The sequence below is a fragment of the Carlito syrichta genome, unplaced genomic scaffold, assembly GCF_000164805.1.
Source record: "Carlito syrichta isolate Samal-C Ts95f unplaced genomic scaffold, Tarsius_syrichta-2.0.1 Scaffold305253, whole genome shotgun sequence".
Taxonomy (NCBI): domain Eukaryota; kingdom Metazoa; phylum Chordata; class Mammalia; order Primates; family Tarsiidae; genus Carlito; species Carlito syrichta.
This window is the reverse complement of record NW_007249349.1, coordinates 683600-706696: the sequence shown is the minus strand read 5'-3', so window position 1 is coordinate 706696 and position 23097 is coordinate 683600. Positions and strand designations below refer to the sequence as shown.

The window sequence follows — 23097 nt, the reverse complement described above, 5'->3', positions numbered from 1 at the left end:
TGAAATTCTCAATTTTATGTAACTTCTCAGATTTATTTACATATAGGTCTAGAAAGTAAGAACCAGGAATAGGGACTCGTGCCTATAAGCTCAGCTACTTGGGAGAAGGCAGAAGCAGGAGGATCACTTGAGACCAGAAGTCCAAGACCAGCCTGGGCAGCATAGTGAAACTCCCATCTCACAAAAAGGTTTTTTTGATTGGCCTGGTGCAGTGGTGTGCCTGCAAGTCCAGCTAATTGGGAGGCTGAGCTGGGAAGTTCTCTTGAGCCCATGAGTGCAAGGCTGCAGTAAGCCACTGCATTCCAGCCTAGTAAGACCCTGTACCTTTAAAAAAAAAAGGATGTGTTAGACTCAAACAGTATTCAGTCTAGGGCTGATTTATTCGTGAGTATTGGGACATGATCCTGTGTATACTTCACTCAGTGCCTTGAGAATCATAAAGTTATGTATTCCAGGTCTTTGACACCGGCACTATTACTGACCTTTTGTGAGTAATAGGCACTATTGCCTTTAATCCTTTCAAGTGGTCTCTTCCCTGGTTTTGGGCCGTTTTCTTACACAGAAGTGTTGATTAGTACTCAAGCTGAATACTCAGTGGGAATCTTCTGTAGATCTCTAGAGTTCTTTCTTCGTGCATCTCACTCTTCTCCATACTCTGTCTTTTGGTCTCTAGTCACCTTGGACTTTTAGCTTCATGCATTCCACTCAGGGAGTCTGCCAGGTTTGACATGGGTTCCCCTCTCTGGGTTCATACCCTAGAAACTATCTCAAGGCAGTAAGTTGGAGCAGGCATTTGTTTACCATCTCTAGGAGTTATCTGTCCATTGTCTTGGAAACTGCTGTTTCATATTTTTTGGTCTGGGTTTTCTTTGGGGAAAGATGGTAAACTAGGCCCCTGTTACTCCAATTTTTCCAGAAGCAGAGGTCTGTTCTTTAAATCTTAACAACTCAGGATATATTTTTCTTTCTGTCAGTAAGGCAGATAGTCAAACAAACCAAAAGAGTGGATATTATAACCATAGAAAAATGAATTATTAGGAAGTGACTTGTATAGATAACAAGAGATTCTTTCCTCACAATGGAATTATCTTTAGAGAGGCACATTGTAAACAAATGAAATAAGAATTTCCAATTAAAATTCAGGTTCCAGTTTGGTAGCCGTATACATTGTTTATAATTTAGACCATTAGTAATGATAATGACCTTTATTCTTTGGTCTTTGGTTGTTGTTTTTGTTTTTTAATCTTCATGTGTTCTGTCTCTTTTAAATTCTTGACTGGATATAAAAAGAATTTATAATAGCAAGTTAAGTCATAAAAATAATAACTGCCTTCTGGGTTTGAAGGACAATACTTAGAGGTTTGAAGGACAATAAGAGGTTTGAAGGACAATACTTAGCATAGTAGATGTATCAGATCTTGCATCTTTTGTCTGTATCTTTAAATGGTTTTAACTATTTTCTTACCTTTCCACTTGAGAATCTTTGTTCAATTGTAAGAAAATATGAATTAGTGCATCCTGTTCAGCGTTTTCATTGACTAAGTGCTCCTTATTTCCTTTAGGAAGCTAATAGAGTTTTCAGGAGGTTCTATTCAATGAATCTCTGAATAATAAAGAATGTTTTGTATGGTTTTTGATAGCTTAAACAATTCTATAACCTGAGTTTCAATTACAGTGCTCCTATATGTTTACTTGGCTTTAAAGTCTTTCACATATGTAATTATTACAGACATCACAGCGATTTTCTTCAGTTGATGAACAAGCAAAGCTTCATAAGACTATGTCTCAAGGAGAGATTACGAAGTTGGCAGTGAGACAGAAGGCTCCAGATTCGGATATAAGGTATAATGTATCCACAGAGTAGGAGTAATATAATTTTATTTAATAATTGACTGTAGTTCGATACAGAGCCTTTTTTAAAAAAAAACAACAACCCATAATTAATAGAGAAGCCACTTTTCAAAGTAAATTCATTTACCAATTTTTCAAGAAATGTTGAGTATCTACTGTAGACAGGCACATCATAGTTTAGACATATATTAAAGGAGAGAAAAAAATTTTTTTCCCTCAGCCCTCCTATGTTCATAGTTAGGAAAGATTCTTGCAACAAAAAACAGATGAGCAGGAGAAAAACAAGCAAGTTTATTAACTTGTGTAGCGCACATCATGCAGGACAAAAGTAACTCAAAGCAGTGAGTTAGGAGTCTGGTTATACATTGTCTTCAATAGGCCAAGTGCAGTGGCTCATGCCTGTAAATCCCAAAACTTTGGGAGGCTGAGACGGGTGGTTGCTTGAGCCCAGGAGTTTAAGACCAGTCTGGGCAACATAATGAGATCTCGTCACTACAAAAAAAATTAGCCAGGCATGGTGGCGCATGCCTATAATCCCAGTTATTTGAGAGTCTGAGACAGAAGATCTCCTGAGCCCAGGAGTTTGAGACTGTAGTGAGCCATAATCATGCCACTGAACTTCGGTCTGGGCAACAGAGTGAGACCCCAACTCAATATATATATATAGTCTTCAACAAAGAATAATAAAATTTAGAGAATGACAAGACAAACATAAGCAGTTTCAGAATTCTAAAGGTGGAAAAAATGTGGGAGGGTAGATTTATGGGGAAACTAATAAAGTTTGTAGATTCCTCTGATGCTATCCCTAGCATGAGGGTCTACATCTGTTTCCAATGATTAACTTTTGTCCTAGATTGAAAGGGAAAAACACCTTTGCAGATTTATATCCTTCTTTTAGGCAACTAGGGGCGGGAAGAGAACTATTCTGCATCATTTCTTTAATTACCTTTAGCTCAAAAATATTTATGTCAGAGATTTTGAGGTGATATATACTGGTTCCCTTTGGTATAGTGGGCTTTATCTCCCTCTATGCTTAGCAGTATGATTTGGGGAAGGTCTCTACATCATTATATGACTTGTGGTCTTTTGTTGTAAAAGAGGATTCAACCAGATAAAATTAAAAATATGTTCCAGCTTTGGACTTGGATTCTGTTCTGAGCCAAATGTTTTAGAAATGAAACTGGAAAGGACTTTCAGGAAATAATTCTGTTGTCTTTAAGAGAACTTGTCGAATTATTTTTCAGATGACTATTTTTGTCTCTTATTGTGTTATATAAGCATTTGAACTCTAACAGAAAACTTCAAGGTTACGTTAAAATGTTTCTGTTTTATAGCCCTATTAAAGACCACTTTCTCACTGACTATCGAGGTATAATCTAAGGTAACCCAAATCCAGATCAGATAATACTGGAAGTCAAATACTGAAAAACAAGATATGACATAGTAGAAGAACATATACCAGGAAAGAATCGAGTAAATATATATATTTATTTTCCACTTTCTCCTCCAAAATTGCTAACATAGCAAAACCTACAAAGGAATTTTCTGCCCACAAAATCCCCAGAAATGAAGATGACAGCTATATAATTATGAAATATAAAAAGTAAATAGACTTTAAATTTTAAATGTTTTAATAGAAGAACGCTGGATCCCAAACCAACTGGATAAAGCTGAGAAAGCAGCATCTCCTAGCAGAAAGCAAATTTACTCCCTGGAAAGGATAACACAGAAGACCTCTGGATTTACAGTTGCGGGCTGGGCACATATTTGGAACAAGGGGATTTAATGACTGTTGAATGTTAAGATCCCCTAGCTTTTTTCCTTGCTCAGTGCCCCCATTTCCTGTACCCTCTAAGCAACTTATATAAAGAGTTTGGGGGACTTTTGTCCAGGGCTTAAGGAAAGACTTGAAGATATTACTATCAGGGGCTCTCCCTGCAAAATCAACCAGCCAGATAACCCTATGAGGAAGACCATAGTTTACAAACTTTGCCAATGCACACTAGAGCTTCCAAGCAGTTTTTTAAAAACTCTACTTTTAATTATAATCAGATACCAGCGATCGCCATACATTTGAGGAAATACCTTATCTTGAAGAAACCAAAACTGACAGATGAAATACAGCTTGGAAGAAACAAACTGCGGGGGACAGAAAATGTCAAGACAGAAAATAAAACCCTCAACAGACTTTCTCCATAATAAATATAATTGCATTCGTGAAACCAAACAGGGTGCATGAAAGAGAAACATTCATAATAAAAAGAGCAACTCAGAAGAGTTGGAAGGAAAGTTGAGGACATTACTCAGAATGCTGAACAAAAAGATGAAGAGATGGAAGGGATGGGAATATTAGAAGGTCAGTTCAGGAGAAGGCAGAAGTGAGAAAATGGAGAAAGGCAAGTTCTTAGTAATTTCCAGATTGGAAGGGCCTGCTGAGTACCCAACATAATGGATAAAGACAGACCTATATCAAAAGAGGTCTTTATAAAACAAGAGACTAAAGGAACTTCTATTATGATGATGAATGTAACTTTTCAAAGGCAGCTGCAAAGCAAGCCATTAGAGAAAACACTCCAAACTGGAGCGGGTTAGAAGACTGTGAGAGAGATTTCTGAAAGAAGATAAAACTGATGGAGATCCTAATATGTTTGAATATATTGAGAAGAAATACACACAAATGGGGGAACACTTGGAGGTGAATTTTATGTAGAAAAATGAGCAAATGAAAAATTATTTTCATGAGCAAATTTTTAAAAGCCTTTGGAATAAAGTAAGTCATTTAGGGAGAGACACAACTCAACTATGACTATTATTTATGTAATAAAAATACAGTTTGAATATTACTAAAAAGCAAATCCTGAATATTGATCTAATTAAATGTACAGTATAAATCTGGGAGTCCATGTTTGTGATGAGGATAGGACAGGCATGGTGGAGCATGTGTAATCCTTATCTGTAGTCATGGGTATAATAGCAGTAGAAGCATGTTAAATGTCAAAAGAATCAGTTCAATCAAAAGGGTTGCCCCCAAGGAGCAGAAAGTGGGGTGAGGATGACAGGAGCATGCTGTTGTTTGTAATAAGTCTTACAGAACGATTTCTCTTTTTGATATATGAATATATAAGTTCAGTAATAATCGCTTTTTTTTTTGAGTTGGAGTCTCACTCTGTCACCCAGACTGGAGTGCAGTGGCCGCTCCCGGCCACCGCAGCCTCGACCTACTGGGCTCCGGCGATCCTTCCACCTCAACCTTCCAAGTAGCTGGAACTACAGGCACGTGCTATCATGCCCGGCTGATTTTTTGATTTATTGTAGAGATGAGGTCTCGCTGCCCAGGCAGGTCTCGAACCTGCGGGCTCAGGCAATCCACTCACCTCAGCCTCCCAAAGGCGCAGGATTACAGGCTGAGCCACTGAGCCCGGCTAAAACCGCTTTTTAAGAAAAGAAAGGACAAAAGAGCATGGGCTTTAAAACCAGATAGACTTGATTTTAACTTCCATTTCCACCAACCTTCTGAGCCTCAGTTTGTTCTTGTGTAAAAGTAAGAATAATAATGCTTATTTATCATGGTAGTTGTGAAAATTAGGGGCATCATATGCATATGTAAGGCATAGTACTTGTCACCTAGTTGATGCTCACATATTTTTTTAATTAAATAAACATACAGATGAACAGACAATGTACAAATAAAACTCTGAGTACAGGGTTAGAATACATAATGTATGGTCAGTAAATGCAAGCTGTTGTTATATCAAAGTACTTCCTTGATTTATATGATGAAAGAGTAAGTACTAAGTAGAGGCAGTAAGGAATAGTAGATGTGGTTCTCAACTCTGTCATTCACTGGCTGTGTAACCTTGGGAAAGTCATCTAATGTTTAAATCTCTATTTTTTAACATGGAAAATATTTATAGTAATTTTTGAAAGCAAAGATGTTATAATTAAATAAGATAATACTGTATAAGCACTCAGCACTTAGCACTATGCCTGGAATAAGATAAGAGATCAAATAAGTAGTGGCTGTTGTAAGTAATAATATTGATAACTCATGAATATAAATTAATGTTATTAAACCTATTATGTAATGATGAGAAGAAAGATTTAAATTATGTCTGCATTGTGGTAGCAGTAATGTAAAAATTTGGCATGCTTGTGGATAAAGACTAGAAGACAATTACAAAAACATATAAACTAACATTTTTTAGAGTGGGAGGATTATTTGCAATTTCTTTAAAAACCATTCTTTGTTTTAAAATTGTGTATATACTAAATTCAAGCTAGATGGAGGACAAGAATGGAAAGATACTAGTTTAGAGATGAGAAAACCTGAGTTGGAATCCTAGTTCTACTGTTTTATACCTGCTTTATTTTGGGAAATTATTTAACTTCTCTGGATCTTATTATTTGTATATTAATGAGGAAACTCTGCCTTCCAGGTGAAGTTTAAACACGAAATTGAAGATTAAATGCATTTCATTTAAATGTGAAAGTTAAATATGCTAACATACATGAAAAGTTTATAAAATTTAAAGTGATATACAGATATTATCACTGGGACATGCTGATTTCCACTTTTATCTTTATTTTTTTAAACAGACCTCAGAGAGCTAAGATGAGATTCTGGGCCAAAGGCAAACAAGGGGAGAAGAAGACTACCAGAGTGAAACCTGTTGCCCAGTCAGAAGTTTCAGCATTCTTTGCGGGCTCAGATGTGATCCCAGCTCATCAGTGTCCAGATGGTAAGATGGTAAAAATGGCCAAAGGGTAGAGCTTGTCTTCATAATTTGTATTTACTCTTTCTGAATGCTTGCTATTCATAATGGCAGTCCTGTTGGTTAGGTATTCTGAGATAGGACCAAAATTGCAAAATCCTTCCTTTAACTAAAAGGTTAAGTTATATTGTGCCTATAATCAAAGTTCCAGAAAAAGGTGTCGCAAAAAAATGACACAACTACCTCAAAAATGATTAATCTAGCTGGGTGCAGTGGCTCACGCCTGTGATACCGGCACTTTGGGAGACTGCGGTAAGAAGATTGCTTGAGCTCAAGAGTGCAAGTCCAGCCTATGCAGCGCATAGCAAGACCTCACCTCTACAAAAAAAAATTTTTTTAATTAGCTGAGCTTGATGGTGCACGCCTTTAGTCCCAGCTACTCAAGAGTCTGAGGCGGAAGGATCACTTGAACTCAGGAGGTTGTGGTAAGCCATAATTGTGCCAGTACACTCCAGCCTGGGTGACAGTGATACCTTGTCTCCAAAAAAAAAAAAAGATTATGAATCTTAGGTTAACCTTAGTTTTCTAACCTATAAAAATGTAGTCATCATTTAATAACTATGTATTATTGCAGTAATAACAGCAGCTAATATTTGAGTGCTTATTACACATAAGGCACTATAATAAGTATATTTATTAACTCTGTTGGTCCTCATAGCAGTTTTTTGAGAGTTGGTTTGATTATTATTTCCAATTTATAAGTGAGAAAACTCAGGCACAGAGAAGTTATTTATGTATCCATATATGGCAACTGGAAAACCTGAGATCTGGATCCAGGCAATCCAGCTCTAGAGTCCACATTCTTAACCACTGTATTGTATATTAAGTACCTGCTATTCATCAACACCTAGCAGATGCCTGGTACTTTATGATATAGCTTTTAGTACTTTTTTTTTTTAAAGAAATAAGGCCTCATTCTGTTGTCTAGGCTGGAGTGCAGTAGGGTGATTATAGCTTAATGTAACTTCAAACTTCTGGGATCAAGCAGTCCTCCCTTCTCAGCCTTCTCAGTAGCTGGGACTATAGATGTGTGCCACTATGCCTGGCTAATTTTTTATAGAGATGGAGTTTCACTATGTTGCCAAAGCTGGTCTTGAATTCCTGGCCTCAAGTGATCCTCCTGCCTTGGTCTTCCAAAGCACTAGAATTACAAGCATCAGCCACTAAGTCTGTCCTGTAGCTCTTAACTTTTTGGGCGTGTACATACACTTGAAATTACCCAACCGTTCATCTGTTGAGAAAACTGACCTTTCTAAATGCTAAAATTATTTACTCTTCAAGAATTCTAGTAATCCCAATATTAACCCTTTGCTCTTGGAAACATCTTGTGAATCACCTGCCAGCAACTCAACCATACTTTTTTTTTACAAAATAGTAAAAACCAAATCTTTTCTTCATATTAAATAGTATAGAGTTGGAATCAATTATCTTATTGTAATGTTATTTGGCTTATAATGAAATTTTGGACATTGAGAAACTTATTTGTGAAAAAAACAAAATTTTATATCTTATATTTTTCTAGTGTATGGTAACATGTGAAACAGTCACATGCATTGTAGGTTCATTGATACATGTTGTGCAATAGTAATTTGTTGGACATCTTCCAACTGGTATTTTTCTATTTGAGCAGACAATGCAGTCTTGTTTTCCCGCCACACTAATAATATGTAATTTATTGTCCAGTCTGTTGTTCAAAGACAATGTGGAAGGATGCACTTGTGATTCCTGAAAACTACTTGTCAACTGATCAATCATATCATCTCTTTATTTGCTTTTTCGTACAGTTTGATTGGAAAACCTCAAAGAAACATACAATTTTAAAAAATTGAGCTTGCATAACTTTGTTCTATATAATGACCAGTAGTCTCTTCATGTCCCCTGAAAGGGAACATCCAAGTGATTTGCTAGATTTACTATGTCACCTCAGAGGGGATATCCGAGTGCAAAGAGTTGAAAGATTACCCTCTTCTTCCCAAGCCTTTTTCCCAGGCATGCCTAAAAGTTTTTAGCTACTTTGTAAAGATGTCAACAGGGATGTACATCAGAGATGGGTTTATGGTAATGTATGAAATATGGGTTTATGAGTGGGTTTATGGTAGTGGGTGAAATATCAGCATTGACTAAAATAGAAAGAGATCCTAGGAAGAAAGCTGTTATCTTTTAACAGATATAGACCCAGTTAATAATTAGGCACAATCTTCTCATATCTAGGGTAAGATAGAGGGCCAAGGAAGAAAGTTGATTAACTTCACATAGGAATGGATGAGCTGGAGCTCTGTTTGTTAGAAGAAAGCATAGTGGAGATGTAGTTAGAACCCTGTTTTCCTGTCATATGGCTTTGCTCCTATCTGTTGACAAATGGATGTGATAAAACCAGTAATAAGTCAAGTAGATGCTACAGTTTCGGATTGGAAAACTTGGAATTCCCTACCATTGTGTTACTAAGGTGATTAATTTATCTTGTCTAGTTGACAGTAATTATTCTAAATTTTTAATTTTCTACAATAATATTCTTTGCTGCTAATTCCTGAATAAGAAGTATAAAGCTCTTTATTTGAAAATTTGTATTCTAATTAGACTTCATGTATGTACTTCATAAGAACACATATAAAAGTTAGGATTATAGCTTTTCAATTTATATCTGGTTTAAAATTTATTAAGGTAGCTTTTGTTTTTAATGCTAAAATGGGATTATAGACTATTTCTTTAGTAACCATTATTTATTATAAGATAGATACTGGCTTTACTAAATGAAGTAATTAGATACATATGTATATATATATGTTATATAACAGAATTAAAATCAGTTGATGCCAGTTTGAATATAATTGTGTCCTGTATCTTTATATCCTTTATCCTGGTATCATGGCTGAGATTGAGTTTATCTCAATTCCTGCCTGAGGTGGTATTTAGCATGTAGGGAGCTACATTTTATTATCAAAGTTAAAAAGAAAAAATTCGGATTTACCATTGGACAGAGGGTAACGAGTATACGTTGGGGAAACAGCACATGTGAAAAAAGAAATCAACTTTCTCGTCAAACTCCATATAGGGCTTTGGCAAATCCATCTAGTTCTAGATTGTAATGGACTATGTGAAATCTTATTTCTCATATAAATAATTGCAGAGAAAAATTGTTCTGTTTCTCAATATTATGTACAAGGCCAGTTTATTCCAGGAATTCTATGAGAAATTCAGACATACATTTGGAGAATGTATGAGAAAATCCCGAACACTAAAGAGACCCAGGCAGAAGTAAGTCAGTTGAATTACCTGGCTCCCTGACAGGTTGCCAGGCCATCACCAGATACTATCACTTGAAAATAAAGAAATAACAATAGTTACCAAACTCCACTGTTTTATTGCACTGAAATATAGCTGGATGTTTTCTCAGACACGTAGCAGCGTTATGACTGAGTTAATAGCATTTAACGTGGTACCATGGTCATATCTTCTTTTCCTTGGGACTGAGGTCTTTGGGATACAGATGGATGTTCTACAAGGTATTCCCAGTCAGATTTTCAGTATGACACCTTAGCTTCTTGGGAGACATGATAGCATTTCCCTTTAAAAAATGGTAATTCTTAAATACGTTTTCTGTACAAATTTGCAATCCGGACTTATTGCCTACCTGCCCAACCTCAAACATTAGTGTTACTTTGTTTTTGTATATTTGCATATGTTTCCTTCCATGACTTACTTAAGAATCTTTTAAAAAAGAATGTGGGTCAGGTACAGTGGCTCACACCTGCAATCCCAGCACTTTGGGAGGCTGAAAGGAGAGGATCACTTGAGCCCAAGAGACCAGCCTGGGCAACATAGTGAGACTTTGTGTCTCCAAAAGAAATTTAAAACTTAGCCGTCTGTAGTGGCACATGCCTGTAGCCCCAACTACTTGTTGGAAGGATCGCCTGAGCCCTGGAAACTGAGGCTGTGGTGAGCCATGATCATGTTACTGCATTCTAGCCTGGGTGGTGACAGAGTGAGACCCCTCAACTAAAAAAAAAGAAGGCGCAGGATGTGGAGATTATCAATACTTATTCAAAATGTGTCTATTTATGTACCCTGTCTGGAACTGTAGAATTAGCTCAGCATCACCCAACACCACCTTTGAGCCCAGAACTGCCTGGGAGTTGCCGGAAGGAGTTCAAAGAGAACAAAGAGCCTTCTCCAAAGGCCAAGCGCAAGCGAAGTGTGAAGATCAGCAGTGTGGCCTTGGATTCTATGCATTGGCAAAATGACTCTGTCCAAATCATAGAAAGTGCCAGTGATTTAAAAAGCATGGATGAATTTCTTCTGAAAAAGGTATACTTTGTTTGCTGAGTAGGCCTCTGAGCAGCTTTAGCTGTGAAATGCTTCTATACATGAGGATATGCCCTCTAGAGATCAAGGTTACATATGTTTCAACTTAGGTGTTATATTCTTTTCATGAAAGGTACAAGAAGTAGTGTATGCACTAACCAGAATTTTAAGTTTTGGACTTTACTGTTTTGCTATACTTGTCTTGTTACTTTTCATATGCTAGGTACAGCTTATTACACATTGGAGTTGTTTTCCTTGTAACAGAACTATAGAATCATACAATGTGAGAAGGGGCCTTAGGAGTTACCTATTAGTAATACTTGTTTGAGGTTCTGTTCATTCTTTTTCCTGGGTCTCATATGGTAGCCTTGGCTTTCACTTTAAGGACAGTATGAAGAGATAATACATGTCTACTGTTGTATTGGCCTCTTTTGAGTTAGTTGATTGTGTACAAAAACTCTTTCTGTTGTTCCCAGATGAATGACTTAGATAATGAAGACAGTAAGAAGGATACATTAGTGGATGTTGTATTTAAAAAAGCCTTGAAAGAATTTCGGCAGAATATCTTCAGCTTTTATTCATCTGCATTGGCAGTAAGTAGAAATATGTATACAACAGTGCTGTAGAAGATAATACAGAGGCCATGTTTAACAAGAGATTTCTCTAGTTCCTTGTTTTTGTTTTAGGGATAGGTAAGAAAAAGTATACTGAATGATTTTAGGTTAGTAGCTTTTTTGACTTTCCTTGAGTGGTGTTTTCTCCATGGGTATTTTTTCATCTTAAGATATTGACTTTGCATTTGTATACCTAACCCTGAATTGTACCCCATATTTAAAATAAAATATTTTTTAAAAGGGTGGGCCATTGCCTTACTAGACTCTCATGTGGTGGTGTGTTCATTGAGCTATGGCCGTCGCCATGTTTCTTGGCTTTGGCCCCCTTCCCTATCCTGGTAAGGTGAATCTCCTCTTTCTTTCTTTCTCTCTCTCTCTCTCTCTAATTTACTTTCTAAATAAACTGTATTTTCTAATCTAAAAAAAAAAAAAGATATTGATTTCGGCTATCTTGGGTATGATGCCATTTTATCCAAGGCTTTCTAGTATTTTAACTTTTCATTATCCTTTTAACTCAATTGCTAAGCTCTAACTTCTGATTCACCTATGTGTGAAATGGACTTAGTGCATTTTTTTCCAATAGAATTAAGGCAGTTTATGGATACCGATTCCTACATATCGATTTATGTCACCTTGAAATTTACCTTATGCCATACTTTCACATGATATTGGTCATATTTTAGAAAATGTATTTTTGGTGCTAAAGTATATAATAATTATTAATAAAGAAGCATTAATATTTATGAACTGTCATATTTCATAAAAATAATTCAAGCCGGGCTTGGTAGCTCAGCCTGTAATACCAGCACTTTGGGAGGCTGAGGTGAGTGAATTGCCTGAGCCCACGGGTTTGAGACCCGCCTGGGCAACTTGGCGAGACCTCATCTCTACAATAAATCACAAATTAGCCGGGTGTGGTAGTGTGCGCCTGTAGTTCCAGCTACTTGGAAGACTGAGGCAGAAGGATCGCTAGAGTCCAGCAGGTCGAGGCTGCAGTGGCCGGGAGCGTGGGTGACACTGCACTCCAGTCTGGGCGATGGAATGAGACTCCGACTCAAAAAATAATAATAATAATAATCATACTTTATTGGTTTTTCTTTAATATATTCTTTACTATGAAAAGAAGAATCAGGAAAACTTTTTCATGTATATTCTACTTTTATATTTTTTTCGTCATAAGTTGTCTTGCTGTTTAAAAGCAGGAAGCGGCCGGGCTCAGTGGCTCAGCCTGTAATCCCGCGCTTTGGGAGGCCGCGGTGAGTGAATTGCCTGAGCCCGCGGGCTCGAGACCCGCCTGGGCAACTTGGCGAGACCTCATCTCCACAATAAATCAAAAAATTAGCCAGGCGTGGCGGTGCACGCCTGTAGTTCCAACTACTTGGAAGGCTGAGGCGGAAGGATCACCGGAGCCCAGCAAGTTGAGGCTGCGGTGACCAGAAGTGGCCACTGCACTCCAGTCTGGGCGACTGAGTGAGACTCCAACTCAAAAAAAAAAAGAGAAAAAAAACCTCCCAAAAAACAGGAACCATGCAGGCTGAGACAGCAGGAATTTTAAAGCTGTAATAAAGAAGTAATCAGCCTATAACAAATTACTGGGTGTGAGGAGGGACAAAGTTGTCTACATTTTTCCAGTCCTACCCAGCTTTTTAACACTTTCACCTCTTTCCCTGCTTCATACCTGTATTTCCTAGTTTGGGACTCGTGGGTGTTGGATGACCCAATGCACTTTGAATTATACAGGAAAAGTCAACATTATGAAGCAGAACTCAATAGTGGTTTTCTACCCTGGATCAAAAACACTCAACCTCTAAATCTGAAGAGGTGAAAGAGAAATAAACTCTAAATGTGTATTATACTTTTTGATCACTTAAAACCTCTTTTTTTAAAAAGTAAAGAATCTAGATTTCAGTTAAATAAAAGGAATTCCATTTCTATTCCTTTGCAAGTGATATATGATTTTACTCAGGGTATATTACTCTTTGGAAAAATATAATAGGCCGGGCTCGGTGGCTCAGCCTGTAATCCCGCACCTTTGGGAGGCTGAGGTGAGTGAATTGCCTGAGCCCGCGGGTTCGAGACCCGCCTGGGCAGTGAGACCTCATCTCTACAATAAAATCAAAAAATCAGCCGGGCGTGGTAGCGATTGCCTGTAATTCCAGCTACTTGGAAGGCTGAGGCTGCGTTGGCCGGGAGCAGCCACTGCACTCCAGCCTGGGCGACAGAGTGAGACTCCAACTCAAAAATGAATACATAAATAAATAAATAATAATAAAAAAGGTTAACTAATATATCATTAGACAAAGATCCAGGTATTCATTCTTTCCATTTTAGAGTAGAACTGTCTAAACAAGATTCATTTCTAGAGAGGTAAGTAATTAAGAGGGTTACTTATAATCTTTATAGCATAAAATTTAAAAAACAGACTTAAGGGAGAAACTTTCAGGATTTCTTCAAATTGTTATTTGGTTTAAACTATTAGATTTTTTACTAAAACTTAGCAGGTTTTATTCTGCATCAGTTCATACTAGAATGGGAGTCAACCACGTGACCTCCTGGCATGATCATCACAAAGAGTATCAGGATCCTAATCTGTATCCAAATACTATCCAGTACATGTTTAATTATTCTCCTATATTTAAAGAATTTCTTCAGAAAACCTTACATTTTTTTCTCTTATTGCTTGTTAGATGGATGATGGGAAAAGCATACGGTATAAAGACCTCTATGCACTATTTGAACAGATTTTGGAAAAGACCATGAGACTTGAGCAGCGTGATTGGCATGAATCTCCCGTGAGAGTTTGGGTCAATACTTTTAAGGTGTTTTTAGATGAATATATGAATGAATTTAAGACTTCAGAATGCACAGCCACAAAGGTAAATGTGATATATTTCTACTTCTAAAAGGATTTAATTGTTAATTATTTTTAAGAGTTTATTTGGGACTTTAGATCCTCCAAACTCCATTCAGACTTAGAGTTCATCAGGCTGTATTTCCTAAATTCTCTGCCACAGGGCAACCCCTTCAGGTCCTCTCCCACTGTGGGAGCTTTACTGTCCTCTCAATAAATCCTGCTTTCTAAAAAAAAAGAAAATTCTCTGCAATAAGTACAGTCTTCACTGAGTTAAACATAATGTTGTGCCCTCAAAATGTACTCTTGCTGACTCTTCAGAATTAGGAGAAAAATAAAAATAAAAATAAAAAAAGAGATTATACTCTTAGTTTTAAAATAGAGATCAGTACCTGAATTTTCTTTTGAAAACTAATGATTAGGCCAGGTGTGGTGGGTCAAGCCTGTAATCCCAGCACTTTGGGAGGCCGAGGGGAGAAGATTGCCTGAACTCAGCTGTTTGATACCAGCCTGGGCAACTTGATGAGACCTCATCTCTACAATAAATTAAAAAATAAGCTGGGCATACTAGTGCATGCCTGTAGTTCCAGCTACTTGGAAGGCTGAGATGGAAGGATCCCCTGAGCCCAGCAGGTCAAGGCTGCAGTGGCCCTGAGCGTGCTACTGCACTCCAACCTGGGCAATAGAGTGAGATTCTGACTCAAAAAAAAAAAAAAGGAAAATAAAAAGAATGATTAAAGATATGATTCATTGTATCATCTAGTGACCTTTACACAAGGACTCACAGATCATATTTCCTCTTGAATTAGGTTTCACGAAAATGTGTGTTTCAGAAATCTGTACAATATAATAGCCTTTTTTATTTTTTTGTGTGTGTGTTGGGTCTCGAACCCGCGGGCTCAGGCAATCCACTCACCTCAGCCTCCCAAAGGCGCGGGATTACAGGCTGAGCCACCGAGCCAGGCTAGCCTTTATTTTTTTAGTGCCTTTTATTTTGCAAGAATTGTATTAGGTGTTAGGTATTTTACTTAATTCTTGCTTCAGCCCTATTAAATAAATATTATGAAATCCATATTACAAAAAAGATAGCCAGCTTAGACAAAATTTTCAATGTATTTCTCATCAGTGACCCAGGTGAAATAACTAGGTACCTCTTCAGATCAAGAATACCATCAATAGTTTGTATAGATTTTGTTCCATTTTATTTTTAGTTATTCTAGTTTATATGTATTTAAATTTGCAAGTCCTCTTAAATCATTTTTGAAGTAGTCAGACTTAAAGAAGTCCTTGTAAGTCTTTCTGTTCTAAATACAATCCAAGGTCCTAATTTTATGCTGAAGAAGATTCTTAGTAGTCTTATACTGCCTTTGTTTATAAGTTTAAATTACTAGGTTTAAATTGTTCTGTATTATGGTTATCAGGAAATTTCGTATGTAAAAAGACTTTGCTATGTCCCACATGATATCTTTTTATATTTAGCTCTGTGATAACTTTTTAGAGCCAAACTATGGGAAATAAAATGTTTAAAACAAATAATTATTTAAATAATGGTTAAAATAAAATAATCATTCAAATTAATATGGTATAACTTCTGGGCAGAATTGAGGTTTTAACAGAGAATGATCTCTAAAGTGTCTCTCCATTCTATTACTTTCATTATGTTTTATCATACTTAAACATTTTTCTCACATTTGCTGATTGGCACTGCAGAGTTCCTCTTAAATAAAGAGCTGCTTATTCTATTACCTATGAGCAAATATCTCAGCATTTGCAAAGAAGAAAGAAAGTACGTTAGTCCTTATTATCACAGTTTCTATATTTCTCTCTACTCCCTACCAGGTGCCAAAAACAGAAAGAAAGAAAAGAAGGAAAAAAGAAACTGATTTGGTAAGTTATAATCTATTTTTTATGTTAGGAAAAAGAAATTTTCAGATCAGTGGTCTAAAATATTCCATACAGTATATATTTATTTGGATATATTTAAGGAATAAGTTTATCAGGTACCTAGGCAGTAATCATTTATAAAAATGTAGAAGGACATGTGCCTTGAATTCACTGACTGGACTTGCTATCAAAGGTGGCTCCCTAAAATGGCAGAAAAGTGAAATTAGTTACTCATGAAAGCTACAAAAAATGATTTCTTTTCAAAACTAGGATGGGGAGGGAGCTCTTTAGGAGTTTGTTTGTCCCTTCTAAAGAAAATGAGATTTAGGATTTTATAAATAAAGTACTTTCCACTCAAAATATATTTCCAAAAGCATTTGAGCAAGTTTTACCATTGTTCATGTTTTCATCTATTGTATTATATATCGCTGTTGTATGATTTATGTAATTACAAGGATGAAATTAAACCCTCTGCATACTGCTAGAGATGTGGGGGAGCACACAATAACAATAAGAGTACTGATCTCAAACCAGGCGAAGTGGGAACCAAAGGGAGGCCCAAACTTTACCTGTATGATGACCACTTGTATACCTAATCTGAATTATACCCCACATCTTTAAAATAAAACCAAAATTTCTAAAAAAGAAATGCATAATCTTATTAGTGGAGGCAGAAATTTTTAAAAATTATTACTGTCAGATATGATAAATATTATAGTAGTTATAGTACAAAGTGCTGTTGAAGTATAGAGAGAAAATGAAGGAATGCTTTATAGAAGAAAAAATATGTTTGCTAATTCTTGGCAAGCAAGTAGTGGTTTAGACAGGCAGTATCTGGCCAGTGGAAAAAAGTATATACACATGTGTTTGTTGAGCCAGTAGCTTTGATTGGCTCCAGTGTTGTGTGTATATAGGAGTGGCTGGGAAAGAAGGTAGGGGTCTGATCAAGACTCTATCTTCAAAAAATCTCTTACATTTCATGTCACCTCCGCTGCTGTCATGATAGTCCAAGGCACTGTATATAGTCTCATACTGGTCTGCCTTCTTGTACCTTTCTCCTTTATAATTCTCTACATAATAGCTATAGTGACTCTTTAAAAACAAAAACCTAAGCCTGGCTGGGTGGCTCAGCCTGTAATCCCGCACTTTGGGAGGCTGAGGTGAGTGGATTGCCTGAGCCCACAGGTTCGAGACCCGCCTGGGCAACTTGGCGAGACCTCATCTCTATAACAAATAAAAGAATTAGCCGGACGTGGTAGCACGCATCTGTAGTTCCAGCTACTTGGAAGACTGAGGGGGAAGGTTCACCAGAGCCCAGCAGGTCGAGGCTGCAGTGGCCGGGAGCGGCCACTGCACTCCAGTCTGAGTGACAGAGTGAGACTTCAAGTCAAAAAAAAGAAAAACAAAAATCTGATTATATCCTTCCTCTGCTCAGAACTCTTTAGGGATTTTCAGTGTTTCTCAGAATAAAACCTAAGGTTCTTATCATTCCTACAAGACAAGATCTTGAACGTGACTGCCTCTCAGATTCATTTCCTCCCACTCTCCCTCTCCCCCTTGTTCCCTCTGTTTCAGCTTCATTTGCTGCCACCACTTGCCGTTTCCCCTCCTCCTCCTATCTTCTTTACTCTGCCCTGAAAATGTTAAGCTTTAGGGCCTGCAAAACCTGGATTTACCCCAGCCAATAGCAAATTCTAATTCTAGGATATTTATGATCTACCTTACTAGTAGATCTGGGTTATAAATCATCCCTCCTCACTTGTAACCAAAATTCTGAGATCTTTTAGATCCTTGTTTGTAACTTTTCCACTATCTGTGTTGAAAGTGTGATCTAATTCTTTGTATAGATTATCTGCCTGTTGAAAAGTTTCTGCCTTTTCGCAGGCACAGAATCCTGAAAGTAGTATGCCTAATCCTTTAGCCTCATTTATTTTGTTCTCCAAGTAGGATTTTCTAGTTGTAAAACCTTGGACAGCTTAATCTCTGAGTCTCAATGTCCTCATCTATAAGACAGGAATAATGCCACCTACTGCTAAGGACTTTTTTGAAATTAAATAAGATTTCATACAAAAGCAAGGGGAGGGAAGGCAGAGGGTCTGTTATTAACAGGTTTGTTTAGGCACTTTCAGCACTTTAAGTCTTATAAAAGTAGTTATTCATGTTAATAAGGAAAAGAACAACACCTCAAAATGAAAATGAACAAAAAATAGGAATAGACAATTTATTCAACAATTGTTTTTATTCAACAACTATTTTATTACATTTCAGGGACTATAAGAAGTACAATTCAAAGAAAGTAATGTTAAAAACACAAATAAATGTTTGTCTTGTTAGCAGCCAAGTTAGAATGAAATAATAGTGACTTTTCCACTTTTTCTATCCATGGACAAAGCTCAAAATAAATTAGTTACCTGTAGTTTGGAAGGCTAAGTAAAGATAGATTTTTCAATACTACAAATGGGGTGTAATTTTGCATAACCTTCTTGAAAATGTACTTTAGCAATGATATATTAGAAACCTTTAAAATGTTAAAGGAAAAAAAGATCACTTTGGCTTAGCAATACTATGTCTAGAAATTTATCCAGTAGTCTTATCAATCACATTTTTTCACACTGACTTGTACAAGACTCTTTACTGAAGAGAGTGAGACTTCTAGATAGATAAATTTTTCTATTCTCTTTGTAATAGTGAAAGACTGAAAACAACCTAAATAGAGTGATTAAATAAGTTAGATACATCTATGTAATAAGATGGTTCTTAACACTAAAGGAAAAGAAGACATTTGCCAAGATGTTTTGTTAAGTAAAAAGAGCAAGGAGCAAAATACTGTATAGAAAGCTACTATTAGCCGGGCTCGGTGGCTCAGCGTGTAATCCTGCGCCTTTGGGAGGCTGAGGTGAGTGGATTGCCTGAGCCTGCGGGTTCAAGACCCGCCTGGGCAGCGAGATCTCATCTCTACAATAAATAAAAAAATCAGCCAGGCGTGGTAGTGCATGCCTGTAATTCCGGCTACTTGGAAGGCTGAGGCGGACGGATCGCCGGATCCCAGCAGGTCAAGGCGGCGGTGGCCAGGAGCAGCCACTGCACTCCAGTCTGGGCAACAGAGTGAGACTCCAACGCAAAAAAAAAAAAAAAAGAAAGCTACTATTTGTATTAAAAAGAAAAAAAAACCTTAAAAATATCTTTACATCTGTACTCTTACATACATAAACACACATAAAATATCTGGGAGTATACAGAAGTAACTGACAGCAGTGATTATTTCTATAAAATGGAACTAGATGATTGGGGTTCAAAGCTAAAAGAAAGACTTATTTTTCATTGCTTCCATTTACAAACTTCCATTTACTTTTTTGATGAGGTACATACAGTATATCCATTCAGAATAAAGTAATTTTAAATTGATATATGCTATTTTACATATTTATGGAGTACATGTATTTGTTGCATGCATAGAATGTGTAATGATCAAGTCTAGGTATTTGGGATGTCCATCACCTTGAGTATTTATCGTTTCTATGTGTTGGGAACATTTCAAGTCTTCTCTTCTAGCTATAGAATAAAGTGATTTTTAATAAAAATTTTAATGAAATTGACTTTAATATTAGAGCAGTAGAAGAAAATAATATTTGTGTGATTTACAATTATAAGGCTATCTATGAGATGAGATGCTAATGTCTGGGAATTTTTGAGATGCTATAGAGCAAGGCCATATGAGACTAGGGTCGATGAACCACGAGTTGATTTTTTTTTCTTTTCTTTCCTCCTTCTCTTGAAAATTTTTTTTAGTTAGTGGATTACTTAATTTATTAAGGAAAATAATACTAATACTCTTCTGCCATGTAGTTGGGATTAATGGTATTCTTGGTCTGGTTCTGTTTTGTCAGCATCATCTTTTAAAATTTTTAGCTAATTTTTTTCAATTAAGAAGGTTGTCTGAATTGTACCCCACATCTTTAAAATTAAAAATTAAAAAAAGAAAGTCATATGACCATGATAATTTAAAATAATAGTCATTATAAAGTAAGCCTCTTTCCCAGCCCTTCTTCCCAGAGATAACCACTGTTACCAGTTTTTTTGTGATGTTCCAGAAATGCCATGAACCCATAAAAGTATGTGTAGATATATAATCCTCCTCTTTTTTCCAGATATTCTAAGTGGAATTATTTTGTTACTGTTTATAAGTTGGTTTATTTATCACAGAAATGTTAATTCCTGGGTTCTTTTTTTTTAATGCTACTGGGTTTTTCTTTCTTATATAAATTTTTATATAACTATTAATTTTTTTCCTTTTTTCATACTTTTTCCTAACATTTATTATTTCATCTTTTTCCTATAAAAATCTTTAATCATTCTGGAATTTATTTTAGTCTTAAGAGTAAGTTAGGGACCAAGGCATCAAGGGTATGATAAGGAGTTCTGCTATTTTTCTTTAATAGCATATCAATTAGCTGAACACTGTTGAGTGATATATTTCTTTTTCAATAGTTTGAAATACCATTTTTTATAAGATGACTGAACTTCCATATCCATGAGTTCTGCATGTGTGAATTTAATGAACCACAGATCGTAACTATTTGGAAAAAAAATCCATGAAGTTCTAAAAAGCAAGCTTGAATTGTTGTCCATTGAGTGAATCTATGCAAAAGACGTGATTTGTAGGCCTTGTATTTAGTATTATGAATAATTTGGATATGATTGTAAGTAAATAGAATGTGTGAATATGCATGAGTTATGTGCATTTGCCATGTCATTTTATATAAGGGGCTTCAGCATCTACAGATCTTGGTATCCACAGGGAATCCTGGAAGTAATCTCCATGCATAGGGATGACTGACAATATTGGATTTGATTTTAATTCCAAATGTATTTGTATTTAATTCTGTAGTCTCTGTTTTCATTCATTGATCTGTTTATTCTTATTTCAGTACCAAATCTCTTAAATTACTTTTTATTTTATCAAATATATGTACATGTGTACCCCATACACACAACTCTAAAATGTCTTAAAAACTATTTTCGCATATTCCCTAGCTTAAACAGGAATAATTACCATTCCCTAAACATACATTCTTTTTTTACATCTTTATTTAATTCTGTGTCTTCATCTCAAACGTTCATTCCGTCTTCTGTGACATCTTTTTCCTGCAGAAACATTTAATTACTCCTTTCTTTGTACTTCCTTTGTACTTTGGAACTTTTACCACTTGCTATTCCCAATACATGCTTTCAAAATCACTGCTTTGGGTCTCAGTATTTTCTTGATTTTCACGTTATAGCCAGCAGGGACAGGAAAAAGACAAGAGAGCCCAAAACTTCAGGCATGATTTGGAAGTAGCTCTCACCTCTTGTGTTCACATTTCGTTGTCCAGAACTACTCATGTGGCCATTTATAGATGCAGAAGAAGCTGGGAAGTAAAGTTTAGATAGGCAATCTTGTGCCCAGGTAGAGTTTGGGAATTCTGTGTTAGAGGAAGAAGGAATATACATTAGTAGGTAGTTAGCATTCTTTTCCACAACCAGGTGCTTATGCCAATTCCTGATACAAATACTTAATTGACTAAATGATTAGTCAATCAATTGACTAAGTGATTAGAAAGGGCTTCATGGGCTGGGCGAGGTGGCTCAAGCCTGTAATCCCAATACTTTGGGAGACCAAGGTGAGGGGGATTGCCTGAGCCCATGGGTTTGAGAACAGTCTGGGCAACTTGGTGAGACCTCATCGCTACAATAAACTAAAAAAAAAAAAATTAGTCGGGCGTGGTAACGCATGCCTGTAGTTCCAGCTACTTGGAAGGCTGAGACAGAAGGATCGCTGGAGCCCAGCAGATTGGCACTGGGGTGGCTGTGAGCGTGCCACGCACCCCAGCCTGGATGATAGAATGAGACTTCAATTCAAAAAAAGAAAGAGCTTCATGGTCCCCCTCACACTCCTGTCCAGTCCTATTTCTCATTGTTCTCCACTGTGTTGTTCTAGCAGTCATCATCCTCTCGCTGTCCTGGATCACTTCTTTGTGTTTTCTCTGCCCTTCCTCTCCCCATCTGTTCTCTTCCTTTCTTCTTATTTTGACATAATTGCAGCATTACAGAAAAGTTGCAAGAAAAGTACAAATAATCATGTATCCCTTAACCCAGATTTATTTAGATTTTACCGATTGTCCCATTATTGTCCCTTTATAACAAAATCATTGTTGTACTTTCTTGTCATGCATTTTTAGTTTCTTAATTGAGAGTGATTCTTCAGCCTATTTAACTTTCATGACATTGACATTGTTGAAAAATATGGGCCAGTTGTTTTATAGATGTTTCTTGATTTGAGTTTGTCTGATTTTTTTCATGATTAGATTCAGGTTATGTATTTTTGGCATGGAATGCCATAGAAGAAATGCTGTATTCTTTTCATTGTGTGATATCAGGAGATATATGCTGTCTGTTTGTCCCATTATGGTTGATTTCTGCAAGGATGTTTTTTAAAAAAACGGCAAGTTACTATTTTCTTTTGTAAGTATTTAGTATCTTGTGGGGAGATACTTGAGACCATGTAAATAAATACCCTCTTACTTCTCAAACTCTTACCCACTAGTTTTGTTATTCTTTGATGATTCTTGACTGAATCAATTATTACTATGATGATTACAAAATAGTGAGTTTTTAAAAATTTCATCATTCTACATTCACTAGTTGAATTTCTGCTATAAAAATGAGTGCAACTTGACGAGACCTCATCTCTACAACAAATCAAAAATTAGCCGGGCGTAGTAGTGCACGCCTGTAGTTCCAGCTACTTGGAAGGCTGAGGCGGAAGGGTCACCGGAGCCCAGCA

At 36.5% G+C, this 23097-nt stretch overlaps 1 protein-coding gene across 1 annotated transcript in view; it reads left to right on the top strand.

Annotated features, from left to right (window-relative positions):
* Nucleotides 1–23097, top strand: part of MYO9A (myosin IXA) — a 104398-nt gene that overhangs the window by 23809 nt on the left and 57492 nt on the right. The window contains exons 10-15 of the mRNA XM_008061451.2: nucleotides 1730–1842; nucleotides 6448–6590; nucleotides 10705–10928; nucleotides 11402–11518; nucleotides 14227–14415; nucleotides 16230–16277. Of these exons, the coding sequence (XP_008059642.2) occupies nucleotides 1730–1842; nucleotides 6448–6590; nucleotides 10705–10928; nucleotides 11402–11518; nucleotides 14227–14415; nucleotides 16230–16277 (834 nt within the window). The remainder of the gene's footprint in view (nucleotides 1–1729; nucleotides 1843–6447; nucleotides 6591–10704; nucleotides 10929–11401; nucleotides 11519–14226; nucleotides 14416–16229; nucleotides 16278–23097) is intronic.